Here is a 15,396-nt window from a genome sequence, read left to right as displayed (position 1 = left end):
CTATGAGAAGCAAAAATTGCTACTTAGAAGCAAGGAGAGGCCTAGCTAACGCTATCACCTTTATTAAAAACATACACGTCCAAGTTTGGCAGTGGAATTCTATTTACCACCTTGAATGTTTCTTTATTGTGGGTTTGGTTTTTTGTTTTTCTTTTTGGTTAAGTACAAGTACTCTTCTTCCCCTCCCACCAAGCTCACTTTATAAATCCCCTTTATTTTTATTATACCTCCATATTATTTACAGGACTGCTAAAGATTAAGTACAAACTAGTATGAAATTAATGATAGCTTGCTCTTCAAATATGTATCCCATGGCTAAATAAATACCAAGTGATCTGGAGTTACGATTCAGAAGCATGTGTATCTGTGATGCCAGATGCCTTCTCATTCACAGCAGGGGATTCACTCGATCTGTCAACAATAGCTGCCTTAGAAGTTGGGGTAGCACTATCCAAGGTGAGCGGAGAGGTCTGTTCTACATTTACAGCAGTGCCAGGGTCAACAGAAAAGCTTCCAGCTTGAGTCATGGTGGGAAGCAAATCTGTAGGCACTGTAGATACCTCTGTGACCAAAGGAAGCAGAGGAACGCATTTTGGTGGCATTAATGGAGGTGTTATTCCCATTAGATTCAAAGGCGGCAAAGAAGGAAGGGTTGGCATACCTAAGAATAAAAAAAGAGCAGTCAGCTGCTATATACCACACACAGATCTAAACAGATTCTGTGTTAGCTTAACATTTTCCTTTTTTCTAATCCCCTGTATATCCTTGGAGAGAACTCAGCAAGTTTGTTTCAAAGGCTGATGCATTTATTTCAGAATCAAAAAATCAGAACAAACTCCAGTTTGCTTCTAGTCCTCGAGAGAGATGGGACTAAAATACTAATACTGATTATTAGATTTTTCTGGCCAGCAACAAGAAGTTAGTGAGAACTTCTGTGCAAGCTTCTAACTTCTTTTTGCTTGCTCCACGTGCATCTTCAGCACTTTGATTCAAAATATACAGGTAATATTAGTTGAAACCTTTGGCTTCCAATCAAGGTTCTTTGATCTTTGCTAAACAAGGAAACACTCTTTTTTCTACCTGTAAAACTATGTACTTTCTTCCTTGGCACAGGACAATCCCTTCGAAGAACATAAATTGTGTAACACAAGATGAAACAAATAAACACAGACAGCAGCTTAGCGCTCCTTTCTCTCCAAACATCTTCCTTGCCCACCCAATCTGGGCAGTAACGTCAGCTCCCGTTTCCAGCAAACGCTCCATTTATCCTCTTTAGGACTCCACCAGGTGGTTCCAAATGAGCATCAAAAATCATCACAGAGAGACCCACTATTACAGCATTTCAGTTTGCAGGAGCACTTACCAGGCTGTACCATTTCCGGAACGATGTGCGGTGCCGGCAAATTAAGTTTGGACAGATCAGTCAGGTTGGGGAGCCCCGCTGGCAATGGCATCAGACCTGAGAGAAGAGTGAAAAAATGACAGTTCACAACTCGTTGTTTCCTATCTCTGACTGCTTCTGAGATCTTACTGGTTTTAGTTAAATTTTACGATTCTGCTTTACATTTTACCATTCTTACATACAAAAATGCAGGTTCTCCTGAGTTTCAGCTATGAGGTTGTGAATGAACAGTTGCCTGCTGCAGGAACCCTGTACCAGTAAAATACATAAATCCCAATGCTTTTCTTATTTCAAGAAATTAACAGGTGTTTTTTCCAAAGTTTGGTTTTCAACAAAGATAGTTGTCTGACTGCAACACTGTACCAGAAGCCCTCTTTTCTTAATCTGAGCATAAAAGATTATAATAGAATGAAATTCAGAAGAAAACAGCATTAAAAGGTCAGAAATCTTAATATTAGTACTCGTTTTATAATAAAACACAAAAATATATAGAAAAGGCAAAACAGCAACTTTCAAAGTTGGGAAGGGTTGAAAATACAACACAAACATGCACAAAACACAACAGATGCCCTTCCATGATTGTGTTTGCTGCAGAACATCTTTTCCCTTCTGATTTTCCTGTCCTAGCAGAGCTGCAGTTCTGGCACAATGGCTCTCTTCCTACTTCGTGGTTTGATTAGTTCAGGGACGTTTAGCTCTGACTTGAATTGTTGACACTACAGTAACAATGGGGAGAAGAGGGAGAACATCTAAAAGCAGACCACAGCACAAACATTTTGATTAAAAGCAGCCTTCCTGGCCTACCTGGAAATTTATTAGCCACAAAGGCTGACATCATATAAGTCAAAGACCTTTCAGTTCAGTTACAAGCAGTTTGTTTTGATTCTTTGCAATTCCTAATCTGAAAAATATGGAACTTCACACAGATTCACGCAAACTTTAAACCTTGATATATTTAAGGCTGACAATTTCACTATTATGCACATGCAAATTGTAAGCAATATCGTGGTAATTTTCCAAAAGGCAACCACATTATTCAGAGGGCAAAGTGTATGAAAAATCTGTGCTTTCAGGTCTGGGGAAAGGAGTTATATGCAACAGGAAATGAAAAGCCATTAACAGAAGCTAAACTTAGTGATCTGCCATTTTACCTACACAGTACAAGACTGAAGTTCCCTCCCTGTAAGCTGTAACCTTCTATGTTACAGAGCATACCTGCAAATATTACTTCAAATCTTAGTCTACTTGTCTCACAGCATGCACAACAAAACAGAGTTCCTTCAGCATTTTGGGACGCACAGCTGGGTCCAATATTACTGCACCAACAACGTGGCAAAACCCCAGACAAACCTTATTTGCACTACAAGTATTTCTGGCATACCAGTGCTCAATACATTGGTCGTTATCAGAAATAATGCACAATACTTCTTTAGACAGACATTGTTTTTGTGTTACTGGTTTAGGTTACTAAATAATTCAGAAACAGTAACTGCAAGGTGCAGCTGTATGCTCTTAGCCATCTAGTTATATGAAGAACAAGCTAAGCATTAAAAAGAAGGCCACTAAAATGGAGTCTTAAGAGGTGGAAGGAATGCAGCAACAGGCAAGAAATGCCTTCCCGCATCTTTTTGCTACCCTGATGTCTGAGAGAAAAATACAAAGTGGCATGCAGCTTCACAGTTTCCAAAGTATTTTGCAGCATACATTGTATGAAGCGTAACAAGTAACAATGTACCACCTCCAGGACCACAGCAAATTGCATAGCTAACGCCTGGAGAAATCCCAATGGTCTGTCTATTGTGCAGGAGCCTAACGGGTCAATGATTATCAGCTCTCTTTCCAGCTCAGCCCTCTGTGCTACAGACATGCTGTGCACATGGCTCTTCAAAAACAATTCAACATTACAGAGGATGCATAAAGTGTTTTGATATTAAATGCCTACGTTGTGTGAAGCTGTAGTCCAACCACCCCCAAAAAAACAGTGGAAGAGACTGGCCTTTTCCTTTTTCCTTTTAAGTTTTTGTTTCAGGAAGGTCTCAAGCCATGTTACCTACTCACCAGGTAGTGTTGTTGCTGGGTTAACTGGTGGCACGGAGGTAAGGGACTGACTGACCTGTGGTGGTAACAACGGGACTGTCGGAACTCCTGCTGGAGCACACAGGAAAACAAATGTCAATTTTAAGAGTACTACACTTCAGTGACTGTAGTCCTCAAGAGAGTACAAATGAGTAATTGCTCACAGGAAATTTCTTATTTGCCTTAAGTAACCATGAAACACAAAAATAGTATACGATAAAAATAGAATAACACACATTATCTTTCTGACAGAAGTTATCAAATCTCTTCTGAACAAGTAAAGCACACTCACAGTGTGAAATACATTATTACAGCACTCTAGTCTTTGTTGTTCAGCAAAGTTTAGGAAAGAAAAAGAGAGAAGTTTATTTTCCCTCCTGCCCTCTTTTAAACCAATGGAAACACGATAAGTTTTTCAGTCAGTCTACCTGGGCATTTCATTCCATACTGACCTGTATTGAGAACATTACTGACAGCAGTCGAGGGTGAGCTAATAGAAAGTCCTGACAGACTCTGCTCGAGTCCTGCTGGCCCAGGGGGTAATGCCGGTGAGGGGTTAACTGATGACAGCTGAACCTTTCCAGCAGGAAAAAAAGAAAGTTACATAATCAGGGTTGGTTTTTGTAAGAGCCAATAAATGCAGAATCCCATAATCCAAATTACAGAACCAAAGAGGTGACTACAGCTTACCTCTGTAAAGCCATCTTTGAGAGGACTGAGAGATGCACTGGGCAGCTGTCCTGGGAGAGAGATTTTCTTTCCCTCTTCAAATGGGCGTGTAGGTATCCTATGCAAATAACCATAGCCAATGCCACACCCTAGGCTTTTAAAATATGAACACAGACGTCAGTAAAATGACTTCATTATTAAGACTCCACAGGAAGCAATGAACAAATGACTCAAGGTGGCAGCAAGTTTCAAGATCAGCTCTGTACAATCATTTGTGTTTACAGAAAAAAAGGCCAAGTATCTGCTATGCAGAAACAACACCATGAGACAACAGAACCAGGAATTCTGTAACTTTCAGCAATAAACATTTAGCACAGAAGTTTCATTGTTATTTAAACCAACCAGTTGTATCAGCTGTATCACTATGGAATTCAACTCGTACCTGTTGTTTGCAGCTGCCTGTTCAGGGTACTGTGCAACAATGCAGGAATATACTACAGCCTCTGTTGTATTTGAACTCTAATGCAGAAAGCATTACTAACTAAAACTGAATTTGAAGTACATATGTAATTGACTACAGCAGAAACCCCTTGGATATAAGGCAAGTCTTTTTTGAGTATTGCAAAGAACTGAAGCAAGCAGCTTTTAGACTAGTGCTGTAAGAAAGTTGTGCCACCCCCTTTGCTCCCAGTAGTGTACTTTTTCCCTTACCTGCCTTCTCCACCCCAGGCAGAATTTGGAGTTATCACCACTTCCCGGCAGTTATCTGTGTCTGTGTTATATACATAAAGTTTTAATGGCTTTGCTTCATGTGTTTCAATAAGGGAGAAGAGATCTTCAGTCTGCAAAAGGATAATAACGACCTTATTTATCACGTTGTCATTATAATTTGACATGACACCAGCTTCCTAGTCCTAATTTTCCATAACAACCTAGTAACTGCTACACAGTGCAGTTGTGGTGCTGCTGTTTTATCCCAATGTCAGCTGTGCTTCGCCAGCGCAACTCAGAAGACATATGGGACAACCTCAGATTTGAAATCTGCTGTTTGAATTACTTAACATTAGCATTTTGTAGTCTAATATCTGCCTTCATAAAGATATTTAGGAGCAATTCTTAATTTCCATAGTTGCATTTAAGCACAATGAAGAAGCAGTGAGTCAGAACTTCTTTTTTGTATTAAGTTACTTCACTTAGCACTGATAGAAACAGCCCTAGTGTATTTTCTATTAAGAATAAAAATAAATGAACGTGAAGAAACTTATGTACACATATACCTCATTCATGACAGTATCTGCTCCAATGATGTAATCACTATGAGGTCTGAGCCCAGCTAATGCAGCAGGAGAGTTTGGTTCCACTTCCTAGTTTTAAGAAGGAAAGTTACAAAACATTATAGAACAGCTAGGGTGCTGCAGAACAGCTTCCATACACACTTCACACAAGTTTGGGGTCAGACAGACAAACCTCTCCAACTCTGATCCAGTTTTCAGCCCAGGGAGTAAAACAGACCCTAAGCCTATAGAACAACATCTGCGTGACAGTCACAATAGTTGCTGTTACAAGGAGTTCTGAATACTGTGCAGTAACACTGATAGAAATACAAGACTTCCTAATGTTCTCAGACACTGTTTTACTTCAAAAGCCTTTCAAAAAAAACCACAGCCAATGAACAGAGAACCGAGCAATTTCATCTCACACCTTGCACTCTCCCTTGCAAGTCACTTTCCAGTAAAGAGACTGAGAAGGTTTAACAGCAAACAACAAATTTTGGAGAAAGAAAAATAGTTGGAAGTTGTACGTACCAGTACGTGCCACACATTTTCATTGGCCCCATCGAAGCTGCAGAAACGGATGCTCACCCCCAGCAGGCCCTGCCCACCCCACATGTTGCTGGGGGTCACTGATGTTTCCCTCAGTTCCAGTGTCTTGCTGCTGTACACCAGCATTTTTACAGGTTTTTCAACGTTTGCTTTCAACAGGTCCTTGAGAGTGTCATTGTCTTTATTCTGTGAGCATTCAAACAAAGTCTGATTTAGTATTGAACACAGCAAGCATCCCATTCCACAGCAACACTTCTGTATTTCAGAGGCCCAATGAATGCAGGCATTCTTAACTCTGCAATTAAATTCTTATTACAGAAATGCCAGAAGACCAATTCCAAACTGCAAGTCTGGAGAACTAACTACAGGGCCTACTTCTTATGCCTCCAAAGAACAAAATCCTTTCAAGTAGAGCAGATATGCCCAGAGAAGAGATCAGGATAATTCACTGTAGGCTGAGCTCTTTCCACAAGCTCTCAGACATGCCCTGCAGCTCTGCAGAGGCTTTCATGAACACAGCCACATGGGAAGAGCTTACCCACAGCTTCTTACTACTGCTCTGATGGTTTGCTCTGCTTGGAAACTTCCTCACATGATAATAGCTTCCCAGCTAATAGCTTTGACTACAGTTCTTTCTATCAACTTGTTTCGAATGAAACTAGTTCACAGGTTCTCACGCAGGCAGTGTTAGGACGTATGGTGGGCACTAGCACAGGCAGTGGGAGGTACAGCAGCAGGCAGCAGTCTCTCCTGCCAGTGCAGATGTTTGCAGAGCACTGCATCCCCAACCCTCAGCTTCATTTCTGATAGAATTCTAACTGTAAGCTGAAAGAAATTGATCTCTGAAGCAGTCAGGCTTTCCTGTCTTAAGCCAAGGATATATTATGCACATTTCAATAAAAGAAACAGAATTATCTATAGCAGTAAGATTCCCAGCACACTGCTTGTTTCACAGTCAGTATTACACAACAGCAACATACTTACCAATCTCGAACCGTTAATAGATACAATAAAATCAAAGAACGGCTCCAATCCAGCCCTGTGACCTGGGGAGTTTTCTTGTACCTAAGAAAATTAGACAAGAGTTCAGCAGAAGTGTACCAATGCTGAATTACAGAATAGAGTTGTATTTCCAGTTGAACGAACTGTAGTTTTAGAAGGTGTTGATAATTGTACGTATTTTTAATTTGTTCAAATTTAAAAAGAAATCTCTCAAAAATAAATAAATAAATAAATAAATAAATAAAAGGGAAAGGCATAAAGATTATTTTAATTGAGGAGCACCAACAGTAACCACTCGCCCAGTCAAACAACAATTCTGAAAATGTTGGTTAAAAAGCAGCATTTTTCCCCAGAAGCACCAACAGCAGGACCTGCTTTTAACCTTACACTTACTAGAGGCAAAGGAGAGCTGCATCTGTGTAAGCACAGGTACCACCCCATGCTCACACGTCACCTGCTGACATTCTTGACCCCGCTCTCTGAGAGCACCTACACAACCTGTGATGTGCTGCCATACCAGCACAAGCAAAGGGACGTGTGCCGTCCTGCAGCCGCCGCCACTCAAATCATTTGTCTGCTGCACTCACACGGGGCACAGCTACTGGCCACACCGCTCGAATGTGAAAGTATGCTTCTCATTCCAAATGGAGCAGCTGACAGATGTATTTTTGTGTGTTGTTTATTCATGATGACATGCATTGCCAATAGGCAAAAGAAACCCCAATACAGCTATCAGATTTCTCCTGCAGCCTTTGGAGCGAAGTGTACCTGTCTTCATTTGTAAGCTGATTCCTTGTTAGCTTTTTCTTTTACATGCTACATTCATCTTCTAAAAGTTCTGTGAAGTGGCAGCCTTTACCGTGTGGTTGTCACCTGTTAATCCACCTGACAGACCCGGTACAAATCCGGACACTCGTTCAGTGCCCGTCTGCTTCTGCAGGAATTGAGCTTTCTTAACATGACTCATCTAGAAAAAAAAATACTGTAATATGAGGAAAAAAACCACATTTGCTAGCTACTAAAATTGGCCTGTTTGAATCTGTTTACCTCCTCCTGACACATTTACAATGTCAGAGGTTGGAAAAAGCTCAGATGACTCACAGGGAGCCTGTTGTAACAGATGCCAGAAGCCTAGGACATTAGTGCCCCATAGTCTCAACATTCATTAAAGAAAAAATAATCCGGAGTCAGTAGTTCCACTAATTGCTTTCAAAATTTGGTTAAGCAGCCAAGTACAAATTCAACATTATCCCAGTCAAAGCAATAAAAACAACTGAGTACAAATCCACAATTCCAAGCAGAAGTGTCTCTGCAAGGTGCCTGCCTGCACCTCGGACACGCTGCTCTGCACTGGGGTGCTGGCTGTCAGCTCAGCAGCCGTGTGGCAGCTGTGGGAGCACAGCTCTTGTGCCAGGCAAACAGCCCGCAGCTCTGCCAGCCACACTTGTGGAGACGCTTCTATAGGAGCACCTACAATAGATGAGGACTGTACATGCTCAGCATCCATCAGCATCAGGCTCACCAGCACCTGAAATTGACAGATTCTGTGTTCCAAGTACATTACTTACAGGCTGCCCAAATGGATGGAGGGACTGTGAGTTCCCAAGTTCTAACAGATCTGATTGCAGCAATTATCTCCACACGTTGCACACCTCCTCCCAAACCCATCAGAACCCTGAACACTTCACATGGTCAGTTTCTAAGAGTGCATGCAGAGGCTGCCAGGAAGCTGTGTTTGAAGGAAATCAGGGCCTTATAGCTGCATAAATCACATAGAAGTACACAGCTGGACAGCCCCTTTCTGCCACCCTGCTGCCCGTGATGTACAGGTTCAGGTACAGTTCTATATTTCCCAGCCTTGTTTGGGCCCAGTGACGCGGACAGAAAAGTATTTTTACACCTGACAGCCCCAGATAAAAACCCAGAAGTGCTGAGCTCAATCCACAAGAGAACTCCCCTCTCTAAGCAGGTGACAACTTCAGCACCCCACAGCACCACCATGGCCCCCAGCTTTCAGTTGCATCCCACTTCCAGCCACCAGCAGCCAGCACCCAGTGCACTGCACGGCTCACTGCAGGGAGCTCTGAGGTCAGGGTGCTTCTGGGAAGTGCAGCAGTAAGAGATTGAGCTCTGGTGAGGCTGCACCTCGAGTACTGTGTCTAGTTTTGGGCCCCTCACTGCAAGAAAGATACTGAGGCCTGGAGCAGGTTCAAAGAAGGGCAACAAAGCTGGTACTGGGTCTGGAGCACAGGGCTTATGAGGAGTGGCTGAAGTAGAGGGAATGGCTTCATGCTGCACCAGGGGAGATTTAGGCTGGACACTAGGAAATACTACTTTTCTGAAAGAGTGGTCAGGCACTGGAATGGACTGCCCAGGGAGGTGGTGGAGTCACTGACCCTGGAGGTGTTCAAGGAATATTTGGATTTTGTGTTGAGGGACATGGTTTAGTGAGTACTACTGGTAATGGGTGGATGGTTGGACTGGATGATCTCGTGGGTCTTTTCCAACCTTGGCATTTCTGTGATTTCTGTGGTTTCTGATAAGCAGTGTTCTGGGAAACATGAGGGCACACAAACCTTGCTATGACCAACAGAAATAATAAAGATCCCATTTATCTGTGCGTAAGTTCTCAGCCCCTGGTGCATCTTTGTACTTTGCAAGTATTGAGTCACTTATCTTTGTAACTGAGTAAAGATCGAGGAGAAAAAACATAATCAAGTGATACCACTCACAGTTGCTAGAGCAGGCAAGATTCTACCTGTGGCAGCTTGGGAAACCTCGTTCTCTAAAAGCCAGCTGTTATTTCAGACATATAAGTTACAGACACTGTGGGTAAATGCCATGACTGTCTATCAGTGAACAAAAGCAGAGGCATAGACTATAGGCAGAAGCTGTGGAACTGCCACCCCAAGAGGCTTTTTAGAGCAAGTGAAGAAAATCCATGGAATGCTGAACGCCAGGAGACAGAGGAAGGCCTTGTGACCCCTTCAGCCCCATCTAACTGTGCAGGACTTCAGTTGCTCACTGAGATGGTTGCACTTTGCTGTCAGGGAACAAGTTTCAAGGTCAAGGCACTCATAGTCAACTGTATCACCATGAAAACTTTTCCAGTAAACACAAAGTTTCTTTTTGCTGGAAACACTTTACTTTCAAACACTGTAACCCTATGCCAGATGGCAACATGGCAGATGTTACATTTTACACATTATAATAAGGCTGTGGTCACAATTTTAGGCCCTGAGCTACAGTATGTGGAACTGTGTGGAAACCATGATTTCTGAAAGCAGACCAGGGCTCTCATCACCTGTGAAAGTAGCATATCTTCTACAAGAGCCACTTAAACCTCACAGAAGCCTAGCTTCAGTATGTAGTTTTAGTATGTATTTTAGGGAGCAGAAGCTCCAAAGCTTCCCCCCTCCAAAATAAGAAATCCTTACTAAGTATTTACTTTATTAGAAACAAAGTGCTGCAGAAATAGGTTGGTTTGGTACTTCTTTTACACGCTCCACAATGGGTAATAAAAGTTCATGATGTAGTCTATAAGTCATTCTTGTTATGTCTCACAGAATCACCTTTACTTCCCTCAGATATTTCAAACACACGACACAGTATAACTGCATTGAATTTCTTTACAAAACAAACTGTTTTTGAGACAAAAAGCTCCACAAGCTTTTTGTAAGAAATAAATTCCCTCCACATGGCATCAGATTTTACTGTTAGTACAGAGCACTTACATCAGGTGTTCAAAAGCAGCCTCCTTTAGAAGAGAAAAATCCTCTTTATGGCTGCCTGCTTGTAACTTCACCACAGTGAATGGAGGCACTCCAATTAAGTTAGAAATCTCAACTTTGGGCACTGTTGGTGAGAACAGCACACAACACAACATAATCTCCAGCATTTTAGATCATTTATTTCAGAAGGAACTGACAGATTGCTCCAGATGTGTGCAAATTGCAGCAGTTATCCATTTGCTCTGCTGAACAAGTAAGTTTTCAAAATTCTGTTTCTATCTAGTTTGAAGAGCGTACACAAATTTGTATTGAACATGCACAGAGGCAGACTGTTGCCCTACTCTGCCACATCACTTATGTTAAAGGTGCTTCCACCTTTAACATAACGTGGTGCTTCCACGTTTGCTTCCACCAGAAGAACAACCAGCAGTGACACCTCCTAGCAGGAGCTCAGGACACGTGCTGTCAGGCTGGGAGGCACTAATGACAAACTTAGCAGCTCACTGCATGAATCACTAAAGGAAAGTCTACAGCAAAAGCATATATGACAAAGATGTGCCCTAAAAATTGTTCCAAACATGTCACAGATTATTAGGTCTGCCTATGAAGAGACTATGGTAACAAAACACTTTGTAACTTTTGCCCCCTCTTAAAGAAAAACCAGTTGTATTTCAGGGCCTAGGAAGCTCAGCAGGGCAATCCCCAGCAACTCTTTCCATCACATATGCTTGTGATGAAATTGCTTTCCTTCTACAGTGGATTCATGCTTCCTGTTATATGTCCATGATAAAAAAAAAAAAAAACTCACAACAAGAGCAATACTGCTAAAATGCAGTGCAGAAGTGACAAAAAGACTCAAGCAACCTGCAGAAAAGATGAGATAGATTAACAATTAAAACCTTCATATTATTCACCCACTCCATGTTTCTGGTCCTGTTTCAAGTGACCAGCACAACACCTCCCACCAGCTCAGCAGGGAAGTTCATGATGTAGTTCATGATGTAGGTTTGCGCTGTCTCAAAGTCTCACTGTAGGCAACCCAGGCCTCCCAGCTCTCGCTTGGTTTATCCTTGCTGACAACTTCTTGCAGGGCTCCAGGGTCCTTCTGAACCACATACCCCACTTGTTTCATGGCTTCCTGACACACAGCTCTCATTTACCCACCCCACCCAAAGAAATACTTCTAAAAACCGGAAACAGTTCTTCTGAGGTTTTCCAACACTGATGAGATCTTCAAGCCCTAGCACTATATTCATTTATAAAAGTTTGGCTTCTCCAAAGACATCTAACCCTATCTGAAATGGATCCATAACACAGGTATACGCAGATACAGATATATATATATGATTTGCCCAATTAAAACACTGAGCTCACAAGTAAAGCCTGCTCGGGTTCAGAATGGAAGTCAGAACAGCACTGCCCAGCACTGCTCATCAGGGTCAGGTGCAGAGCAGAGCTCCTCTAACAGGGAAGTTGAATGTTCTGCCATTGAAGAACTGCTTGCAGAGCACCAACTGCAGAGTCACACTTGGAAAAATTAAGGAGGAAAGCTCTTGCCAATATATGTCACGTATATTTCAATATAAGCAGTGCACACCACAGTTGTTGAACTTCAGAGTTTTTCTCTAATTTGGGCCTGAGATCCCAACAACATCCAGTACTGGTTGAGCTCCTTCCTGACCAGGATCATGATGCAACTTCAACGTCTAACAACAGAAAAAATAGTTGTTCACAGTTGTGGCATCTGAAGACATCAGCAGGAGGGCAGGGCAGTGACAAAGACCCACAGAAGTGCCTGTGGGTCCTTCCCTGTGCTTGATGGGGAAACGCTGTCTTTGCACAAATGCACTCTGTCACCATGCACCTAGCAATTGCATTTACAAAGACTGTTAATTAAACACTGCCACCTCAAGCCACAGCAAAACCACTGCAATCAAAAGGTGCACAAATGACAATAAAATTGTCAGATTCTAGGATTACAACAAAAAACACGAGGATTAGTAAGTTGTGATGCACCTCTTACAAAGCACAGTGCACTCTAATCAAACGGCATGAGCTGATGAGTCTGACAGAACTAACTGCAGACTGCTTATTCTACAGCCACCAACAGTAAAAAGCAGCCAATATTATTACCATCCCATGCTGAATGAACAAGTCTCTTTCAGAACACACTTTTCACCTGTCAAACTATAAACACATATTTTGAGGTGGAAGAAAAAACCAAAATGGATTATTATACGTTAGTTAAATAAGAAGAAATAAACAAGGACCAACATGACTTTAGCTTATGTGGCAGTTTCAGCACATGACTGTTTGGATCTGCTCAGAATGTCACCGCCTGCTTCCCAAAGGCATCACACAAGATCTTAACTCCTGGAAGACTCTCCATTCATTCTCCACACACAGAAACCAGGCAAAGCAGCAGTAATTATCTGGACAGGCTGGAGAGCTGGGCTGAAGCCAATGGAATGAGTTTCAACAAGGCCAAATGCCGGGTCCTGCACTTCGGCTACAACAACCCCAGGCGACGCTACAGGCTTGGGGCGGAGGACTGCGTAGAGGAAACGGACCTGGGGTACTGATTGATGCTCGGCTGAACATGAGCCGACAGTGTGCCCAGGTGGCCAAGAAGGCCAATGGCATCCTGGCTTGCATCAGAAACAGTGTTGCAAGCAGGAGCAGAGAGGTGATTGTTCCCCTGTACTCGGCACTGGTGAGGCCGCACCTCGAGTACTGCGTCCAGTTTTGGGCTCCTCATTGCAAGAAAGACCCTTTCTTCCAGAGGCCCTGGAACGTGTTCAAAGGAGGGCAACAAAGCTGGTGAGGGGTCTGGAACACAGGCCATATGAGGAGAGGCTGAAGGAGCTGGGAATGTTCAGCCTGGAGAAGAGGAGGCTCAGGGGAGACCTCATTGGTCTCTATAACTTCCTGAAGGGAGGTTGTAGTGAGCTGGGGGTCGGCCTCTTCTCTCGTGTCGTTAGTGATAGGACCAGAGGGAATGGTTTCAAGCTACGCCAGGGGAGATTCAGGCTGGACATGAGGAAGTATTACTTTTCAGAAAGAGTGGTCAGGCACTGGAATGGACTGCCCAGGGAGGTGGTGGAGTCACCAACCCTGGGGGTGTTCAAGGAAAGACCGGATGTTGTGTTGAGGGACATGATTTAGTGGGAGCTATTGGTAATAGGTGAACGGTTGGCCTGGATGATCTTTTCGGTCTTTCCCAACCTTGGTGATTCTATGATTCTAATTCACAAGGGCAGTTCCTGTGCCCCTTCACGCTCCCAAAAGGTGGCACTGGCTGGAGGCAGAGAGCTGACACGAGAGGACTGGATAACAGCAGCCCCCCAGAGCAGCACTCACCATAAGGGTGCTGCGTGAGGCAAACACGCAGCGATGTGCAGATGGCTGTCAGCTGCCGGCAAAGTTCCTGCACTGCCCCGCGCATCAGATCCCAGGGCAGAACCCACCCACCGTGCTACAGCAAGGACTCCCAAAAGGCCGCTCACAGAACAGCCTACCGAGATATCTGCCGCACGCGGAGCCGCGGCGAAGCAGAGCTGCGCAGTTACTCCCGACAGCAGCGAGGCCTTCCCGGATCTCGGGACCCGGCCGGTAGGCGCAGCGCTGCCCCGCAGCACCCGACGCGCCTCCCCGGCAGCGCCGACGCATACCGCTCCCGCCGTGACGGAGCGCCTGACAGCAGCGTGCGGCGCAGCCCGGCCCTACAAGCGCGTGGCCCGCGGGCAGCACGTCAGAAGCGCTTCCTGAAGGGCGAAGAGGGAGAAGCGGCACCCCGCCCGCCGCCCCTCCGGCCCGGTAGCAGCCGATGCGCAGCCCTTCGCGGGCCAGGCCGGGGCCCCTCGGCGCGGCCGAGAGCTCGGGATCGACCCCGGGAGCGGCGGCGTGGCCCGATCCCGCTGGCTGGGGCTCCCCGCCATCTGGATGGGGACCGCGCCGCGCCGCCCTCAGCCCCGGCACGGGGTAACCGCCCGCCCAGGGGCCGCTCGGGGCGCGGAGCCGGGGCAGAGGCCCGTCGGCGGCCGCGGGCCTACCGGCCCCCAGGGCCCGCGCCCGCCTCCCTCACCCGCAGGACGTGGTAGCCCTCGGTGCCCCCTCCGGGGATCTCCACACTCGGCGACGCGCCCATGGCGGCGGCGGCGGCCGCACAAAGCCCGGCGGCACGGACGTGGCACTCGCTCCCGCCCGCCTCGGCAGGGGCGGGGCAGGCCGCGCGCGGGGCACGCCGGGACGCCGCGCTGCGGCGCCCCCTGCCGGACGCGGGCCAGAGCCGGGAGGATGTCGTACGGCGGCCGGCAGAGGACATTCAGCCGAGAGGAGCGGCCGCGAAGGCGGCGCGGCGACACCGTGAGTTCCTCCCATCCTGCTCATCTCCGGCGCTGCGGCGCCCCCTGGCGGCCCGGAGTTGATATGCCGACGGAAGGCGCCGTCTCTGCTCTGCCCGTCTTAGGAGAGCGCCGGCGGCAGAGCGACGACGGCGGGTGGCAGCAATGCTTCTGGGACTGCGTCCGTCCGCTCGGGCGCTGCATCCCCCGGGAGCTGTCACTTTTGTTGTCGGTTTGTTCTCACAGAACCAAAGAAGTTCTGTTTTCCTCTTCCTAGGGAGATCTGTAAATGTCTCGTGCCAGCATGCGGCGATCCCAGCAATGGGCAAGCACTCTTCGTTCTTCAGCAC

The 15,396-nt window shown here is 45.5% G+C and overlaps 1 protein-coding gene across 1 annotated transcript; it reads right to left on the bottom strand.

Annotated features, from left to right (window-relative positions):
- Positions 1 to 341: 341 nt before the first annotated feature.
- On the bottom strand, positions 342 to 14,850 carry GORASP2 (golgi reassembly stacking protein 2; the record flags this gene model as incomplete). The annotated part of the gene is made up of 10 exons (XM_079539176.1): positions 342 to 661; positions 1,364 to 1,459; positions 3,461 to 3,550; positions 3,931 to 4,054; positions 4,169 to 4,301; positions 4,859 to 4,989; positions 5,425 to 5,511; positions 5,953 to 6,156; positions 6,955 to 7,035; positions 14,788 to 14,850. The coding sequence occupies 10 exons, from the start codon at positions 14,848 to 14,850 to the stop codon at positions 342 to 344; spliced, it is 1,329 nt and encodes a 442-aa protein (XP_079395302.1).
- Between the last annotated feature and the right edge of the window lie 546 nt (positions 14,851 to 15,396).

This window comes from Tetrao urogallus (assembly GCF_951394365.1).
Source record: "Tetrao urogallus genome assembly, chromosome: 8".
NCBI lineage: Eukaryota > Metazoa > Chordata > Aves > Galliformes > Phasianidae > Tetrao > Tetrao urogallus.
Note: the sequence above shows the minus strand (reverse complement) of the source record. Positions and strands in the feature narration are given on the sequence as shown.